This window comes from Episyrphus balteatus, chromosome 1 (assembly GCF_945859705.1).
Source record: "Episyrphus balteatus chromosome 1, idEpiBalt1.1, whole genome shotgun sequence".
NCBI lineage: Eukaryota > Metazoa > Arthropoda > Insecta > Diptera > Syrphidae > Episyrphus > Episyrphus balteatus.
Genome location: NC_079134.1, coordinates 195,298 through 214,952, shown reverse-complemented (window position 1 = coordinate 214,952; position 19,655 = coordinate 195,298). Strand labels below are relative to the sequence as shown.

Below are 19,655 nucleotides of genomic sequence, written 5' to 3'. Positions count from 1 at the left end.
ATTTTTTGTTCATTTCGCATCTTCAATGTTATCGATTAAATGCATTTTTTTAATTCGAAGAAACTCTTTCTTTAAAAAAGGTTATTGGGAGACTCTATTTCTTGACTGATTGACAAAATTATTTAAAAAAAAAAATAGGTACTTACTTTGGCAAAGCATTGGTTACCCAGTTAAGAAGGGTCTTTCTTGCACCTTGCTTCCATTTCTCAGCCTTTGAATCAGTAACAGTTTTACCAACGCTATCTAACGAACTTACGGATCCACTTATTCCTTGGCCTAGGTATTCTAAAGCACGACTATTTTCTTCAATCTAAGAAAAGAAAATGATATTTATTGTCAATTTTTTTTTAACACAAATATTAACTAGGTACTTAAACTTAACAATCAAAGCGTTAAATAAATATTCGATAAAAAAATAATAAATTGACTCTTAATCATAATATATTAGAGTTAAATTCGTTTTGTCTCTGTAATTTCAATTAAGCGTTTTGTTACATATAGAATAGATATGGATGACATTGTAAACTGGAATAGATTCTTTTTTTTATATTTTGTTGAGATATACCATTTAGAACTACATAGTACACACACACATATGAATAAATGTCGATTCCTTCAGATATTTGTTAAGAACGTGATAAACTCGGTGCAACATGCGTCGTTGTGTTGCTGTTATAACCAGTAAGGGGCATGCAATTTATTATTTATTTAAGGTTCAAACCTTTAAATAATTATCTGAATCTTCCAAATAAAAAATAAAGAAAAAAGTGTGAATAAAATCAGGATAGTGTCAAATATTCGGATAAAATCGGATTTTCGGAATAGGTTTTTTTATCTGAAATTTCGGTTATCCGAATACTTATAGGCATAAAGAGTCCTTACCGCCAAATTATCGTGAGCGAATACAAAGTTTACAGATAAACCTTGTTATTTTTCGTTCTTAACTTTATTGCAGTCGATGTTGATACAAATTTTTCTTGGAAGATTGTTTTCTATATTGCAAAAACTACAATTAATGTTTTTTTCGTGTGCTTACGATAAATTGGAGAAAAGGGTCCGATTTCGTTAAAATGAACGATTTATTCTAACAAATTATGCTTCGAAAATATAGAAAAAACATAACAAAACTTTTTTTAAATATTAACTCTTTTTCCTTAGAATGGCATCCTGGAAGTTATTTTAAATCGATTGCAAAAAATCCCTTTCTTTTTTCTTTTTTAAGAAACTGACACTTAAGAAGGCGAATAAAAATATAAAACATATAAAATACCTTCATTTTAACATTTGTTTAGATAACAAAAGCTAATTAAAGTTGCAACAATTGATACCGATATGGTTTTATTCAGTAAGATACCAGTTAGGAAAAAAATTTAAAATAATCTTCTGAGAAAACTGCATAAAAAAAATTATATCATACTTATATATCTTTCAACAACTTTGGTAAATGACAGAGGTTAAAACATTTTTGGTGATTAATGGACTCAAACTTTTTTATTTATATTGAGATCTTGCCGGTTTGTATGAATTTATTAAACAAGTAAGCGAAATTGTATCAAGTTTGTTGAGATTTGTTTTTTTTTTTAGAAGCGACAAAGTCACAAATATGAAAGAGCTATGAATGTGCCCATAATTTTTTGTTACCTATGAATTGATGTGAATAATTAACAGTTTTAAGTACAGATTCTTATTCCGGTTCAATAAAAAAAGCTCCAAAATTCAAATTTTTAGTTCAAAGACCAAATTATTTAGAGATCATAAGATGTTCGCTTAAATATTCATTTAAAATGTCTCCTATCTATTTTTATCTCTTCAAAATAAAATATTGAAATTTCAAAAAGTTAAAGTGAATTTTATAATTGTGCGCATAACTATGCTTAAATTTATCGAATATTATTTTTAAAATAAAAATAAAAAAAATGATTTTAAAGTAACAAATAGCAAAATAAGATTGAAAAAAGTCATGTAATATAATGTTTTAGTTAAGATACTTAAGTATGTATTCATAAAATTTAATTAAATAATTAATAGCAACCTACCTTAGCTTTATAACTAATTACTACTACTCTTTTCCGCCTCTTTTTACGAAGCTTGCATAAGAAAGAAATTTCATACAACAACTTAATTACGTTACAAATGTTTACATTTAAAAAATTAATGTTATTGGAAATATTGTTATTAGCATCAAACTAGCTGTGAACAGTTCCACTTGGATAATGGAAGCGATACAAAGCTTATTTTAAAACAAAAAAAAATAACGCAAAAAGTGCAATATTACGCACACAAATGTGTAGGTATTCAGTTTACTTTGTATTGTTTGTTTACCCAAAAAGAAAAGTGTCACATTAAATTTAATTTTAACTTTAATAAAGGTAGAATGATTTTAGTGGACTTACCTGGAAGTACAATATTATTGTCCAAATTAATCCCAACACAACTGGCGGTCTCCCATCCACTAGATCTGCTGGGTTAATGTTGACCAATTTAATTCTTTTGCTAGCTAAGAACTGTAAGGCAGTATTTGCATTGCTGAGGAAATGTGGTCGTCGTAAGACTCGTCCTTTCTCCACGGGTAATCGTTCCCCAGATAAAACTTCCAATAACGCAATGAGTTTGGTGCCATCGCGTAAATCGTTGATTAAGTCATCTACTCGAAGCGGCGGAATACGCTAAAAAATACACAAATAAAAAGTCAAACAATTAGATGAATGTTTAAAACCTGGCAATTATGAAAATAGTTGCTGAAACTATTTAACTATTTGAAGCTTGCATGTTATAATTACCAGTAGGTATATTTTATATACATAATACCTTTCTTAATATTAATTAATGCTAGGAAATTATATCTAGAGAATATTAAGTACAAAAATTGTACGAGTGGTAATGGTCACAGTATTAGCTAGGAAATTGGAAGTGTCGAAAGAATTTGAAGAAAAAAAAACATTTGATGGGTGGTAGAAGTAATTCTACTACGTACTCTGTAATTCAATATTTAAATATTCACTCAGTTCGGTTCATTTGATTAGATGCACTAGATTTAAATTTGATGGTATTGATGTTTCATTAAAACAAAACTAAATAAAAAAAAAAACAGGGGCGGCTAATGACTTGAACATTATCGAGGTACATAATCTTCATATATTAGAAGGTACGTCTGCAGTTGCGTACAAAAATAAACTAATGAGCATTATTTGCCCAAGAGGTGCCACTATCTAATGTTTGTTTTATTTGGAATTATAAACCATAATCCTAGTGTATCTAACTTTAAGAACCGCACTGTACAAAATTCACAATTCTGCACCAACCTTCTATTTTAGTTACTCCATATTCATTAAGTTTGGTTTGTTTAGATTTGTCCTTGAGGATAAAGGATTGTATTTGGTGATATATTGGTATGAACTTAAAATCCAAACACAACAGTTAGCATTAATTTTTATATTTTTTCTTCAAATGTGGTTAACCTTGAAAATCTACCCAATAAAGAACTTTGAATAACAATACGAGTTAAGTTAATTAAAATTGTCTTTCTGTGATGAAATTCAATTCATATATTTGGCAGATAGATTTGACGATGCGACACAGCAAAAACTTGTTGTACTGGTATCTATCGAGAGGTAGACTATTTTTTATTTATAATAACAAATTAGTATGTGCCATATGCGGTGTTTTAACGAGCTTGATTGTGGTAAATGGAGTTGAGTTTTTTACAGTTTAAAGTACATTTGAATAAAACTATGGTCAAACTATTTAAAAACACATATAAAAGAGATTTATTATAGTTTTTTTCAATAATTTATTAAATTTCTTGAGATTTTTTTAAGTATAAGTTCATATTTAGATATATAAAATTAATCATATGACGAACTTTGTTTTGAGCTCTAATCGATATATAAAACTTTTAATACACATTATTATTTTTATAATTTACAGACAAACAAGACACAAAATTCTTTATGGAAGAAATGTTTTGGAGCATTTTTAGGAACGATACTTTTTTGTATCAAGCAATGTTTCATTGCATGAATGATTTCAATTTTTGTGTATTGCTCTGGAGGCTTTCAATGGCATAGGTAGACACTACGAATGTTATGTATAAATTTTCATAGATTATATTGCAAGGTTCACAGGTATTGATTTCGTGATAAGTGGAAGCAATTTATCGTTTCACATTAACGTTTATGTTTATACGGTAGGTAATCGTATATTAGCATTTTCTTCGGTTCAATTTGAAAATTTAAATCATTTTAATTTGATTTGGCGTTTTCATATTTTGTAATTGCTTTAATGGCTCTAGAGTACATTTGAGACCTTTTTTCTTGCTTGAATTTTCTTGCTTGATTTTCTTGAAAAATCACAGATAACATGCATCCGGGATAAATTTCAGCTATGAATGAGTATATTCGATGGCCAAACAATCCCGGAAAAGGACTTTTTGGTTACTTAGTAACCAATAATAATTTTATTTATTTTATTTGTGTTCGGTTTGTATTTTGCTTTTTTTTTTTTTTTTTGTAATTTTTGCTTTTCTTGTTTTTGTATTAACACTTTCGACACAGAAAATGAAGTTGTTGTTCAGTAATTATTGAATGCAAGTTTTATTAAATATAGATTTAGGTGTGTTGGCACCTTCGCCAAAGTTGTAATAAACATTTAAGTTGTCCACGTGCACTGTGGCGTATACGTGCTTTTTTTAATTATTTTTTTTTTGTACGCATATGAAGAGGAGGGTAGCAGAAGCCGGTTGATAAATAATTTAAAAATGCTTAATGTAATAACGAAATTTATAATCTTATTTATAAAAAAAAAGATGAATAGTTTTTCATTACCGGAGAGCAGAACTAGAAGTAGCAGGGTTCCTCTTAAAATTAAGAATAGCGTGAAAGTGTAAAATATTTGTCTTTTCCATCATAGCCATCGGTATAAACATAACATATAAACAAAAAAAACTGAGAAGCAAAGAATTTTAAGACTTATTTGTTTTTTTAGTTTAGACTGAGACTGAGAAGTAAAGATTTTTTAGACTTATTTGAAGTAACCATTTAAGCAGATCTTAGAATGTAACTAATGAATATTGTATGCTTAAATTCTTCTTTGATGTTTATTTATCATTATTATTAATTATAGCTTTTGATTAATATTTAGTTTTTTTTTTTAGGTGATTAGATTAAAAAATCATATTGAATCTGTTGATACTTTTTCACACAAACTGGTATCTATGTTTATTTAACAATTAACGTAGATTGTATTTATACTAATGCAATTATTTTTTTCTACGACTCATGATATCATCATTTTATTGTAGAATAATGACATCTTACTCACCTTTGAGAGGTATGAATTAATCCAGTTAGTGAACGTTTTCTTCTGCACACGTTCTTGTTCCTCTGAAAATAAAAAATTAAAAATAAAACCATTAATATATAATGCATATACACAAACACAAAATTATTTTTGGAAATATTATCTAAAATATTGTTTATATAATTTAATCGTTTGATTTTATTTTGCAAACATCATTAGAGCCAGACAAGCTTTGAATTGATCGTAATGGTTGCATTACATTTACTTTGATTTAGACCGAAGAAAAAATAATCATTCACTCATGGATACGCTTAACTCGATGCCAAGTAGGTGTTGCATTGCAATAACACCCGAATGAGTTATTTTGTTTGATTCAACAGAAATAATAATGTCTATGGGAATTTGTCCTTTTTTAAGTAACAAACAAACCACTATATGAAAAACATTAAGATCCGTTTGCTGAATCGAAACTTAAGCATTTAAGTTCAACATGAATCCTTATGTGATATGTTTACGAAGAGGAAAAAGTAGAGAATAAGAGTTTGTGTTATGAGACGAAACTAAAAAAAAAAACTCATACGCAGAACAATATATTCTATTCAATATAAGAAATGATACAATGTTTTAAGAAGAAATATTACTAAATAGAATTTTGTGTTTATTATAAGTTGATATTTGCTTTAAGTTTTCAAATATTCAATCGATAACATTCTGTTCCATATTTCTTGTCCATGCTAATTTGTTGACTTTTTTTTTCAGAAAATGCGTAATAAATATGACTTTTAATTTAAATAATTGCCATCAATAATAAATATTAAAATGAATAACAAGTTTAATACAAGGTCCATAATAATTATTCAAAAACATAAAATTACGAAAATTGATAGTGTCGTAATCTAACAAAATATATCACGCAATATTTTTTGTTTTTTCTAGAATAGAAATATTACGGTATCTTAGTACATATGTAATAACTTTTTGTGTCATCCTTATTAAATCGATAGATTTGGTCGGAAAGTGAGCCAAAAATCATATTTCACCAAAACAGGAATAAAACTGATAGCTTTTCATTTTGTTTTCTTCTTTTAATACAAAAATGTGAGGGAAAAATAAAATGGCGCACAGTAACATTTATATATCACATCCGTTACAGTTTTAAATTAAATTTTTTTGGTAGTTTTGAATAAAGGGATAATAGTTCATAAAATTATAAGGAAAGCCCGCAACATTTAAACGCCAATTGTAAACAAAAAATTAATTAAAAGAAAAAGTTTTTCCTAAGTATGTATTTCTAAACGAATTAACCAAAATATAAAAGACAATTCTTTTTCTTGCAGTTTGGCTTTAAAAAAAAAAAGTGGAAAACTTTTCGTTTAAGAATGCCAATTCAATCTGAATGTTTTAATGTTTAGCTTATATTACAGTAGGGCGTTCGTTATTTTTGAATCAAGTTCCTTAGTGTTCCTGTTTCTAAATAATAAAAAAAAAATCCTCTTGCTTGCTTTAATAAACCTAAAAACAATGCAAGTCCTGACTAAACCCCTGGTTCTAGAAAAATGGTTTATACCTTTTTGAAAACGTTGTTTAATGTAGACAAGAACCTCATCAACAAATTTAAGTCTACATATATCTAAAAAGAAGACCTCATAAGTCAACACATACCTATTTCAAATGATAAAAAACTTAACCCTCTTCCATCTATCGTCAAAATATAAATCTGAAAAAAATAGAGGATTTTTTTTTATTATTTAGAAACAGTTTTTTCTACTTAGGAACTTGGTTCTCGAAAAAAAACCTAAATAACGAACGCCCTAATATAACAGCCTTGAACTTCGTACATACATATAAGATCAAGCATTTTATTTTATAAAAAATAACAACACTCCCCAAATGGACACAAGTTAAAACTAAGTTACTAAAATATGAATATTTTATTTTCAAAAATTTAACGATTAATTAATTTAATCACAAAAAGTGTTATCATCCTCTGCTCTGTCGATTTCATTTCATGAATGAAGATAAAATTATGTCATTGTAGAAGTGTTTTTTTGTTTTCTATTAGTCTAGAAGTTCAAGCTTTTGTCATTTTTAAATTGTTATGTAGGTGAGCTATAATTAACCAAATTAGTTAATCTTATAATGTTATGTTATCACTTTTCGTTATTTTGTGTTTTTATGTTTGTTTATTTCCTCCTTTAAACTGAATTTTCAATATATTTAGGTAATATTTTTTAACAAGGTGCATAATGGAATTTTTCGTTAATCGTTTTTCTGACCGCGAAAATTACATTAGGTACTGAAAAAAAAGACTTCCGGGAATGAAAAAATATTGTTTTTTTTAAGTTCTCACTTTTTTAAATCTGCAATGCATCTTATCTTTCTACACACTACTTAGGTTTTTAATCGAAAAAAAATTAGATAATGTAACAATGGCAAACAATGTTTCAAAAAAATCATATATTCGATCTTTTTGGATAGCACGAAAAGTTCTTTTATTGACAAATATAATTTAATGTGAAAATCTTCCCTAAAAGAACTTGAGTTGATTAAATTTTGTAAAAATAAGTAACATGGATTTTTCCTTGAAATACAAGAGGACGATTTTAAGTCTGAACAAAAAAAATTATTGCTGTAATTTCAGTAAATTTAAATATTAACCGGAACTAAATATTTAATAGCATTTATATCTGAAAATTATTGGCAGAAATCTCCAACCTTATAATATTGATTGTTTCAAAAATTTCATGTTGGTTTCTGCTCACTGCAGTTATTAGCGACTAATGAATAAAATAGGTGTTAGCTATATTTAAAAAATGTATAGCTCTTTAGATCATCAAAGGTTTAAAAAAAAAAAACTATGTATGTTGTTAAGGTTTTGCAATTATGTTGATGGTGATGACCTTTTGTCTATAATATATGATGTGTTTGACCTGAAGCCCGTTGTACAACATAATATGCTAAGGTTTTGTGTAAGGGCCGGTTATAGCCATCGGGAAAACGCATCAGTAATAAGAAAATATGATTTTTTGACCTACGGGTGGGGCTATGTTACCTAATTATACGTTTTTTTTTTAGTCGCACAAACCGAATTCGAAGTTCATTTTACACCATCACACATTTTTTCGACATAACCTCAAATAAAGGGTTCGTTACAGGGTGTCTGTGAGCTTTTTTTGAGGTTATCTAGAAAACCTGAAATGAAGTTTGGATTCGGTTCTAGCGACCAAAAAATATATAATTAACATATTTGCCCCAAAACTATCTCCCAAAGAAATTCATAAGCTATTATATCTTTATTTACCTAGATAGATACATAACTAGTGGATTTGATTTTTATAGGAAATTCTGATTAAAATTTAAAACCGTTATTGGTTTCGAATCTAGTGTTTTTCCTATCACTTTCATACAAATATCCTCATTACTGCAACCACAGAAATTTAATAAAGGAAATGACATATTCGCAGCTTACTATCAAGGTTCTTGAAACAAATCTTTCTTAAACATACTAATATTATACATAACTTAATTCAAATTAAGGTTTAAAATACTAAAAATCTCTCTCTTCATTTTCTATCAAATTACAAACTAAGGCTTACGTCATTTTCCTTTTCATCACGTTTATCAACAGTACGTTTCTGTATCTAAAAATAACTTTATAAGGTAGGTAAGGTAATTAAATAAAAACAATATACATCAATGAAGTAAGGGTGACTGCGGCGGCATTCCATGTGGTCAGACGTTCTAATGATTTCTCGATCAGTATCAAAAAAAAAAGATTGACACTTGTTTGTGTATTAAGCACTAGTAAATTCAGAATGCAATGACTGTATAGTATGACACTCTGCTTTTGTGATATCACGTTTCAATATCTAGCGAGATTTGTTGATCGACTGTGGAGTTCGTTACAAAATAAATATATTTTCAATTTATTGACTACATACATTAGGGTGTCTTCTTTGAAATGAATGTTTCATTGCGTTTCGGTTGTTGTACCTGCACACATAGAACTTTAACGTTGATGCTTTTAAGAAAAATTGGAGTCCAGCGTATTTGATTTACATGGGTTAAGGATAAGTAAAATTTAAACTATGAAAAGATGTCCGACATATTTTATATTATATTCTAATTTATGGAGTGAAACGAACAAATATTCGTTTTAAAAACAACACCCTGATAAATTTATCTCGTTAACTCGTAACGTACACACGAATAAAAATGAGAGAAATAATAATAAAAAAAATGTTGCTACTTATAAGCACGTAGTGTATTGAAAGATTCGTTATTAAATGTGAGTGCTAATGTTAGTTTGGTAAATATGAACTTAAAGACTTGTTAATTGAAGGTAATGTCGTCTTGAAAAATTAGTTATTAGAAATAATTAAGAGTAGGTAAAAATTTTCTGATTAACATTACTAGAAAACGACAGATAATACAAATGGAATCTAGTTGTTATTAAAACTTTTAAAATAAAAACTATGTTGCAGGAACTTGCTTTATGAGTTAAAGTTGCTTAACTTATATTAATTAAAATTTATAGGTCAATTATTTTGAATGTAACATAAATATCAAATGTAAATTATCATTAAATATAAATGGCCACTGAGCCAAATAAAGTTCAAAATTCAAAATTTAACTATTGGTGTAGTTGTATTTCAAAGTGGGGTAAGTCCATTTTTTTCTGTTTACGAAATATGGCCTTTAGAAAATGCAAAACGACGTTATTTTGACCGTTTTTGAGGTTATGATTTAATACGTGGGAATTTATTTCAACATAATTTGTAATGGTGTCTATAAAAACAGTTTTTTTTTTTATTTCAAAAATTGTTAAAATCTTTGCGATGTCTCTTTAAAAAACCGAGATATCTTAAGTTTAAGGTCATAAGGCAAAAATTATCTTAACTTAATCTAAAGTTAAAGTTACTTGTCAATACTATTTTTGCCATTAGAAGTAAGATAAACTTTTCTGTGGGTTTTAGGGATGCTGATCTCGATGCCAAAGTCATAAAAATTTTTGAAATATTAACGTTATAAAATGCAAAACAAAATTATATATGTGCCCTTAATTATGAAAGTGGACTAAGTCACTCCTAAAAATGGCCTCAAATCTAGCCTTAAAATAATTATTATTTCAGGTGTAAAGTTTATTTGAAAGCGAAATTGCAGTAAATAAAATTCTTTATTGCTCCTCTCATGATTTCATAAAAGAAATATAACTAAATCGTTATAAGAAAATTATTATGCAAGTTTTTCTTTAAACAATGCAAAAAGTGACTTAGTCCACTTTCATAATCAAGGGCACATATAAAAAAGGAGGCTATTAGAACATTTTTTACTCTGGATTTGAGTAGCAGCTCCAAAACAGAAAGTTCATTTTGGTTCTTAGTGCAAGAATCTTGTTGAACAGTAACTTAAACTTTAGATTAAGTTAAGTTTGTCTTTGACTTATTACCTTTAACTTAAGATATCTTGGGCAATAAAAGAGACATCGCAAAGATTTAAAAAATTTTTGAAACCTCCGTGAAGCCAGAACCTCAACTTGTCTATTTCGTTTGTCCACCGTTTGTATATGTTTTTCCAACCTAAAATTTTCATTTGTCCACCCTTCAAAAAAAATTTAAAGCACATTCTTTTTTTTTAAAAAAAGGAAGTCTGAAAAATGGTCTAATAGTACAGGTAAAGTAGTACATAAAATCAAGAAATAAAAAAAAAATTGTTACACTCATGAAACTTGGCAAAAAGTTTGCTTTTGGGATAAGAACCAAGGACAAAAAAGTCTATAAAAAAAGTTGGGTGGAAGGGTGTGAAGGTCAAAAATATACTGAAAATTTTTTTTTGTCGAATATCATCAAATGACACATGTTTTCAACATTTTTAATAAATTTCGCTCAACCCACCAAAAAAACACCCTTTCACCAAAAATATTTTTAAAAAACTTTATGAATCCTTTATCCCTGCTTTATCTAAAACCTTCATCCCGAATTTTGTCAGTGTAGCATGTTTTTCACATAGGTTTCTGTTATATTTTACCTGTTGAAGTCAAAAAACAAGCACCCTTGTTTTTAATCGGCAATAACTTTTCTTAGAGATTGCTCTAAGAAAGACTTTATTTTTAAGTCATTAGATTCAGCATCAAAAAATACCTTGAAAACATGTGTCATATGATGATATTCGGCAAACATTTTTTTTATGGATACAAACAAAAATTTATCATTTGTCCACCCTTAGCTTAGAAGATCTTAAAAAAAAAACAAAATTTGTACTGAAAAAATCAAATTCCCTTAATATCCCCAAAAATTACATTTTTTTAAAAACAAACTATTGCCGTTTGAATTTTTGAAATAGAATAGAGCTCGAGGTGGATAAACGACATAAATTTGAATTTTTTTAAAAATAATTTTTGGAGATTTTATGGGACTTTGAATTTTTCAATACAAAATTTGTTTTTTGAATATCTCCTAAACGTAAGGTAGATACCTACACTGTGGTGTAGGCGCAATTTTTTTTAGATATCTCCTAAACGCAGGATGGACAAACAATGGTTTTAGGTTTGTAACCATTTCTCGAGGTGGAAAAACGATGGTCGTCTGGGTTTTTGAAAAAAAGTAATGTGTAGGGATTTTGGAATTTTCAGTAGATACACTGTGGTGTATGCGTAGTTTTTGGGGATTTTAGGGGATTTTGAATTTTTCAGTTAAAATTTTGTTTTTTTTTAAATATCTCTTGAATGTATGGTGAACGACGATTTTTGGTATACGTAAAGAACTCGAGGTGAACAAACGACAGCAGTTTGAATTTTTGAAAAAAAAAAAAAAATAATGATCAGTGGGTATTTTATGTAATTTCAATTCTTCAGTGCAAAATTTGTTTTTTGAATATCATCTAAACGGAGGGTGGAAAAACGACAATAGTTGGTATGTATAGAACTCGAGGTGGAAAAACGATTGCAGTTGTTTTATACATTTATCTCAAAATTTGAGCGTTTAAGGGGCATTCCATGAAAAATGGTAACTTTTTATAACTAGGAAAAAGATTGATAGATGGGATTTATTGCAATGAAAAACTTCTTTAGGGGCAGATAATTCTTTGTCAAGAGTTAACAAGTTTTTGCGAACTTAACTCCAAAATTGATATTCACCCAGCCAAACTTTTCATCAAGTTTTATGTAAAAACAAACGCTTAAAATTGCTTGTTTTAATGTCGTTTACGTAACGCAACATATGTATCTAATTTATAGTAACATTATTTGTTAAACTGAGACTTGTAAACGCTTCATTACATAGAAGGGACGATCTTAAATTATTTCTAAATGTTCAAATCGATATAAAAACTGTTACGGCACTTAAATTCTATTTCAAACACCAAAAAAACATGCAAACATTTCATCTACGTTACAATGGAAAGCTCCTTTAGAAGATTTTTCGTTTTTCAGACTTCCTATAAAAAAAGTATGTGTTCTAAAATTTTTTAAAGGGTGGACAAACGAAAATTTTTGTTGGACAAACATGGACAAACGAATTAGACAAGTTTGGTTCAAAATTATGTTGAAATACATAAATTGTCACACATTAAAGCATACTTTCAAAAATAGTCAAAATACCGTAAAGATTTGGGATGAACAAGCAAAACAATTTGTAGAGAATTTATTTAATTGAGTACTCAATTGGTATTACATGACTACTGTTTTTTCTGTTAATCACCTCTACGATTATTTCAAAAATAAAATAAGATACTGAAAATTCTTGTTCAATCTTTGCATTTTATTTTATCATTTATCGTTATTTTTTTTTTTTTCTTTTTAATACCGTTATTATGGGAACTTTAGAAACGTCTTTTTTAATTTCGAATTCTCTCCAAAACGTCATATTCGATTTAATACAAAAGCTTTTAGTGGCTTTAATGTTAAATTAAACGCAAAATGCCTTTTAAGAGTTGTTTTTTTTATTTTGCTTTTGAAAAATAATCTAGACAACTCGAACTCTAAATGATCGAACTAGAATTTAATTTTTACATTTTAGAAAACATCTTTACAAAAGATGTTTTAGAAAAAAGGCTGGACACACCGTTTTTGGAGAGGGAGACATTAGTGGCATACAAGGGAATAAGCCACTTAGAAAAATTAAATATATTTCTTAGTTAAGCAGGACGAGTAAGGGAAGGAGTCAAGAAACTTGAAAAACTATAGCATTTTTGCTTAATTATTTCCAGCCAATTCAGGGAGTGTCTCAATTTTTTTGTGTCAAGGAACAAACTAAAATGGGGTATAAAAATATACAAAGGTAAAAAAAATTTGTTATTAATTAACATAAAAAGAATCAATAATCAGAGCTAGAATACATTAACTCGTTTTTTTTTTGGTACTGACTATACTCTTCCATAAAATACATGTACATCTACTTGTATCATCGTCTAAGGAGGCAATAACTTGTTTATAGCGTGACACAAATATACATTTGCATAGCTTCCTTGGAAACGCTTATAGCAGCATAGTTGACAAATTATTTCGAAACTTTATGAAATAACTAAATTTACAATTATTGATTACACATTTGGATGCAGACAAGAAAAAATTGAAAATCTTTATCTAGTTTTCAATAAAATAATGTAATTGGGTAAAATATTCAATAATGCATTTTGATTTGTTGAATTAAACAACAAATTACCTCTCTTTTCCTTGATATGGCTATCGTATTGCGAGTTACTACGAGCAAAATGAATCGCTGCCATTGTAGACTGAAATTCCTTGTATTCGGTATTGCAACTGCTACTAGCAGTTGTACTGCTACTAAATGCGATATGTTGTCTATCTTCGATTGCACTCCTTGTCACGCTGGAATCACTAATTTTCGTTTCGATTGGTGGTTCTAAGGAAGTTGCAAAGGAAGCTGTTGGTTCAAAGTAATTGCTTCCAGCGGAGTTACTATTATCACCACTAATATGTATTGCAGATGAAGTAATTGATATGCCACCACCGCCAGTTGAAGTAGCACCAATAGTTCGGTTGACATCACCACCGTCTAAATCGCCGCCCTCGCGTAAACTGGTTTTTGCTTCGATAAAAGGCGTGGAAGAGGTCGAACTGGAAAAAATCCTTGTCGTCGTTTTTGTTTTTCTTTTCCATGAAGAAGGTTGTTTTTGTAGTTGTCCAGGGTAGCCAGCCGAACGGTTGCCAACAGTGATAATACTTTCAGAGGTTTCCATAACATTATTTTGAACTTTACCTTCGCCTGTTAGCCGGTTGATGTCATCAGTCTCGTCAGTGCTAGAACCTCCATCAAATTTAATTAAAATTTGCTGTCCTCCAGCGGTCAAATCAATTGTGCGGGGTGGCGTGGAGCTACAGCGACTCGACGCTCGAATACGAGTCTCATGCTCCTCAGATGAAGCTCGGTCACGGTCACTACTACCACTAGGATATTGTTGCTGACGAATAATCCTGTCTTGAATGTGATGAGTGTGGGTGGGTGCATCAGGGTTTCCTACTGTTGTTGTTGTTACAATAGTTTTAATGCCATCGGACGAAGTGGTCTCACGAGTTGTTCGCAACGTTTTCTTTTCAAATGCAAAATATTGTTCAGGAGAACCACCTCGCCTGAAGGATGTACCACAACCATCTTCAGGAATGTCTCGGGTTGTATGGCGTAAAGTAACATTAAATGGACTTTTTGGGGTCTTTTCACTTGGAATAGAACTTCTGGGCAAGGGTTGTGGAGTTGATCGAAGTTTTACGAAAGGTATTGTAGGACTTTCTGCATTTCTTCCATCGCGTTCCTCTTTGAGTCGTTTTTCATAAGCAGGCACATCTATATCAAATACACTTTCATCCCCCAACTCACCTTCCATGGAAAAACTTTCCGAGGAGTCATCTGAATGACGTTTCATGGTACTACTACCTGATGACCATACTTTTTCATAAAGAGCAATTTTTTGTCTCAAGCGTTGCTGATGAGTGGGTGTAAGTGTTGGAGTACTACTCCTTTGAATTTCTGTACTGCTCTCGAAAGTTATTGGTGTGGTTGTTGATGGCAGCTTTTCCTTAAATGTTTCATATTCTCTAACCTGAATTTCGAACACACTTTTTGAATGCTCTATACTATCTAAACCTTGTCCCCTTGCTCTCCCTCCTCCCTCATCATCGCTCTTCGCCAACTTTGGCGAAGGAGTAAGATCCTGTTTTCTATCCATTTCATTGATTTATCATTTAGCTTTTGTATTATATTTTTTTTTTAATTTATATTTGTTCCAATTTTCAAGAAAGCCAATTCAGTGGTATTGTTCATAAATATGCTTAACAGATTAACCTTTTCACTTCTTTTAATTTTAAGGCTCTAAGATTATAATGGTTTAATTCACAGCTCAATACAAATTTAAATGGCCTTTAAGCCAAAAACACAAATATACAGGCTTTTTCTTGCCTCTCTTTACCACCTTTTCGGGATATTAACGTCTCACAAACACATACATATATTCAACTATTTTCTCTTCAAAAGGTTAATTAAGTAGTTAATTTTCTTTTTAAGGCTGTGGCTATAGGATGGTTTTACTTTAATTCAATTTTAAAAAATAAACAAAACAAATTTTGTAAATCTTTTGGATTCACATTATTCAAGTGAATATCTATCATCACTAGATTATAACTTTTTTTTTACTTCACTCCGCATTAATTAAAAGTAGGTTGAACGCTTTTTTTAAGCAATTTATTCCGAATTCAAGTCCGTCTATGAAGAAAGCCGGTTCGATACTGAAGTTCGTTTCAAAGTAATTTCCATATGAGAGCTTATTCTGTCACTTGTAAAATTAAGTTGCTGTATGTATTTCTGTATATTGGAGGAGCAAATTCAAGTTTCAGTCTTATGAGATACTTGTGACCAGAGACCACAAGTCCATACAAACATAAAGGTAGATTAAATTCTCACAAGTCGTTGATACTAAAATGTATCTATATGTGTGGTGTGCATAGAGTAGATTCTGGTTGGGCGCCACTTAAAGCTTTTTACTCAGTATCTGACATCTGAGTATCTCTTACAGGTTTTTAACCACTCTAAGAGTTGGAAAATGTAGCTTTCTGAAAAAGCTTTATTTTTTACCCAACCTCCACCCAATAAAATATATTAAAGGTAAGGTTTTCCAAAAATTGTTAATAGTTTTTGATTTTAATTATAATTTAGTTAAATCTTTGATAAAGTTATTGAACAAACCTTATTGAAATTCAATAGTTCGAGTAACATAGTTTATAGAGCATATCCAGCATGCGTGTGTATGTATTATGAGGAGTGTATAATTTACAGGCACTGCAAAAGAATGCACATGCCTTTGGAGAAACAAAAATAAAAACACATGATTTATGACATCATATACTATAATGGTAAGATACGTTAAAGATTTTAAGGGCAATAGTGTACATATTAAGAGAGCATTTGAGAGCTTTTAGATTAGACTCATTTTTGGTGTTTTTTTTCGGCACAGCAAAAAAAACTATAGATTAATAAATACAACTTTATGTTGAGTATGGTTCGGAAGAGTAAAGATTGGAGAGGTTGAATGTCAAAGTATTAAATAGAATATATTGGCAAATCGACGCACGTACCATATACATACAATCGGAGCGGAGTGCCAAAAAGAAAAACTAAAGTGCTACTTCTTTTTTTATATGATGCATTTGGCTCTGGTTTATGCATTCTTTTCCAAGCCGGTAAAAACGGCATAAAGCATAATCATGAACTTGCTTTTTAACCGATAAAATTTTACTTTATGTAGGTATTGAGATACTGCAGCGAAAGCGAGTGTTTTTTTTTTTTTTTCTAAAAGTATATATAGCCGGTTAAAGTAACTTTTACTAACAAACAATAACAAAACTAAAATTGGGTAAGTACCTATTAATACATGGTTATTGTTTGAATGCAAAGTATGTTGAGCTTTTCCAAAAAAAAAAAAAAAAAATAACAATAAAATCCTTGACTGTGTCGCACGTTTTTGCTGCAATGCTTCACAGTAATCAATTAATTAAAGTAGTTAGTTGATGTGTTAATCGATTGCAAATGTAGTTTATTTTACAGTTGAAATCGTATTCATTGATTGATTCATTAATTTTAAGGTTTATGAAATTAAATGCTTAACTTAAGGGGGGAAATCCCTCCAGACGACACCTTTTTCACTATTTTTTTATGAAAAACTGAAAGCACTTATTAAAATTTGGAAAAAGACAAGATATTACTGACATTATCAAGAATTGAAAAAAATTTTTTTGAAATGAAAAAATAACAAAATGGCGGCTCTGGAGCCTTTCAAAGTTGACGCCTCTAGTTTGCGCCGTGCAATGTACAGGTCCAGGAAATCATCTTAAATCAAAAAGGAAATTTTTTTCCGTTAGATGATATTAGTACGCATTGCATGAACCTAAATTTATTTTTTTTAAATGAAAAATAAAAATTAGAAATCAAAAAAACGAAAAAAAACATGTTTTTTTACAAAGAAGTAGTAAAAAAAAATATTTACTGTACAAATTTTATTCAACTTTTAGGTTCATGTTGTGGCCAATGATTTAAGGAGTAATTTGCTTCAAATTTCAAGTCGATAGCTTCATTAGTTTTTGAGTTACATTGCACGGCGCGGAAAAAAACTAGTTTCGAAAAAAATGCGTTCAAAGTTTTCGTTTTCGTACTATGGTAGGTTCGGAGCGCATTGGTTTCGGGACTATCTAGGCACTTTTGAGGCTTCATTTAAGGCTAAGACCACTGAAAATAGTTTCTTCGGTTGATAAATAAATTTATAACGCAAAAAAAAATAATGCAAAAATAAAAAATTCCGGAGGGATTTCCCCCCTTAAAGATTTCATCTTATCGTATTCCTAAGTTAAAATGTTAGCAAACCCGTATTCTAGTCGTTTTTTCCTTTTTTTAAAACTTCTTTTTTCCAGTATCATCTATTTACAAGGAAATGATTAATGATGATTAATATTGATGTTAATCAAATGTTATATTTATAAGAAAGAACAAATAATAAAGTCGTTTCGGGTGCGACAAGGAGAAAATTTTGTATGAAATACGCGAATATTTCGTTTTTCATTGGGATAGAAAAATTAATTTCGAAAGGTCGTTGTGTTGTGATTTTAGTTTCCGTGATTTCGGTTGTATTATTACATTTAAGTGCAAAAAAAAATTCTGACATTTATGTCCATTGCTTTACTTTTTTATATTCCACGATTATGTTCTTTGAAAGCGAATTATTACATGCATTTAAAAATTGATTTTCCTGCGCGAAAAAAAAAATAAGTTCGATTTTGTACCTAGTCTTCCATGTTTTGTTTTATATATTTTGTTGTTTCTGGCACATTCCGTTAGATGATATTAGTACGCATTGCATGAACCTAAATTTATTTTTTTTAAATGAAAAATAAAAATTAGAAATCAAAAAAACGAAAAAAAACATGTTTTTTTACAAAGAAGTAGTAAAAAAAAATATTTACTGTACAAATTTTATTCAACTTTTAGGTTCATGTTGTGGCCAATGATTTAAGGAGTAATTTGCTTCAAATTTCAAGTCGATAGCTTCATTAGTTTTTGAGTTACATTGCACGGCGCGGAAAAAAACTAGTTTCGAAAAAAATGCGTTTAAAGTTTTCGTTTTCGTACTATGGTAGGTTCGGAGCGCATTGGTTTCGGGACTATCTAGGCACTTTTGAGGCTTCATTTAAGGCTAAGACCACTGAAAATAGTTTCTTCGGTTGATAAATAAATTTATAACGCAAAAAAAAATAATGCAAAAATAAAAAATTCCGGAGGGATTTCCCCCCTTAAAGATTTCATCTTATCGTATTCCTAAGTTAAAATGTTAGCAAACCCGTATTCTAGTCGTTTTTTCCTTTTTTTAAAACTTCTTTTTTCCAGTATCATCTATTTACAAGGAAATGATTAATGATGATTAATATTGATGTTAATCAAATGTTATATTTATAAGAAAGAACAAATAATAAAGTCGTTTCGGGTGCGACAAGGAGAAAATTTTGTATGAAATACGCGAATATTTCGTTTTTCATTGGGATAGAAAAATTAATTTCGAAAGGTCGTTGTGTTGTGATTTTAGTTTCCGTGATTTCGGTTGTATTATTACATTTAAGTGCAAAAAAAAATTCTGACATTTATGTCCATTGTTTTACTTTTTTATATTCCACGATTATGTTCTTTGAAAGCGAATTATTACATGCATTTAAAAATTGATTTTCCTGCGCGAAAAAAAAAATAAGTTCGATTTTGTACCTAGTCTTCCATGTTTTGTTTTATATATTTTGTTGTTTCTGGCACAAAACTGTAAACAAGCCTTTTATAAAAAAAAGGTAAATCAAATGGTTGTGGAGATTTTTG

General features: G+C 29.4%; 1 protein-coding gene across 12 annotated transcripts in view; it reads right to left on the bottom strand.

The window, feature by feature from the left end:
* Positions 1–19,655, bottom strand: part of LOC129921017 (muscle-specific protein 300 kDa) — a 152,407-nt gene that overhangs the window by 117,287 nt on the left and 15,465 nt on the right. For 4 of the 12 annotated variants that reach the window (XM_056002623.1, XM_056002624.1, XM_056002625.1 and 1 more), the window contains exons 1-4: positions 13,959–16,071; positions 5,320–5,381; positions 2,394–2,666; positions 147–310 (exon numbers count right to left, since the gene is read on the bottom strand). In XM_056002623.1, coding sequence (XP_055858598.1) covers positions 147–310; positions 2,394–2,666; positions 5,320–5,381; positions 13,959–15,480 — 2,021 coding nt within the window. In that variant the 5' untranslated portion in view covers positions 15,481–16,071. Of the gene's footprint in view, positions 1–146; positions 311–2,393; positions 2,667–5,319; positions 5,382–13,958; positions 16,072–19,655 lie in introns of those variants that run through there. The other 8 variants (XM_056002628.1, XM_056002627.1, XM_056002631.1 and 5 more) reach the window with 4 other exon arrangements.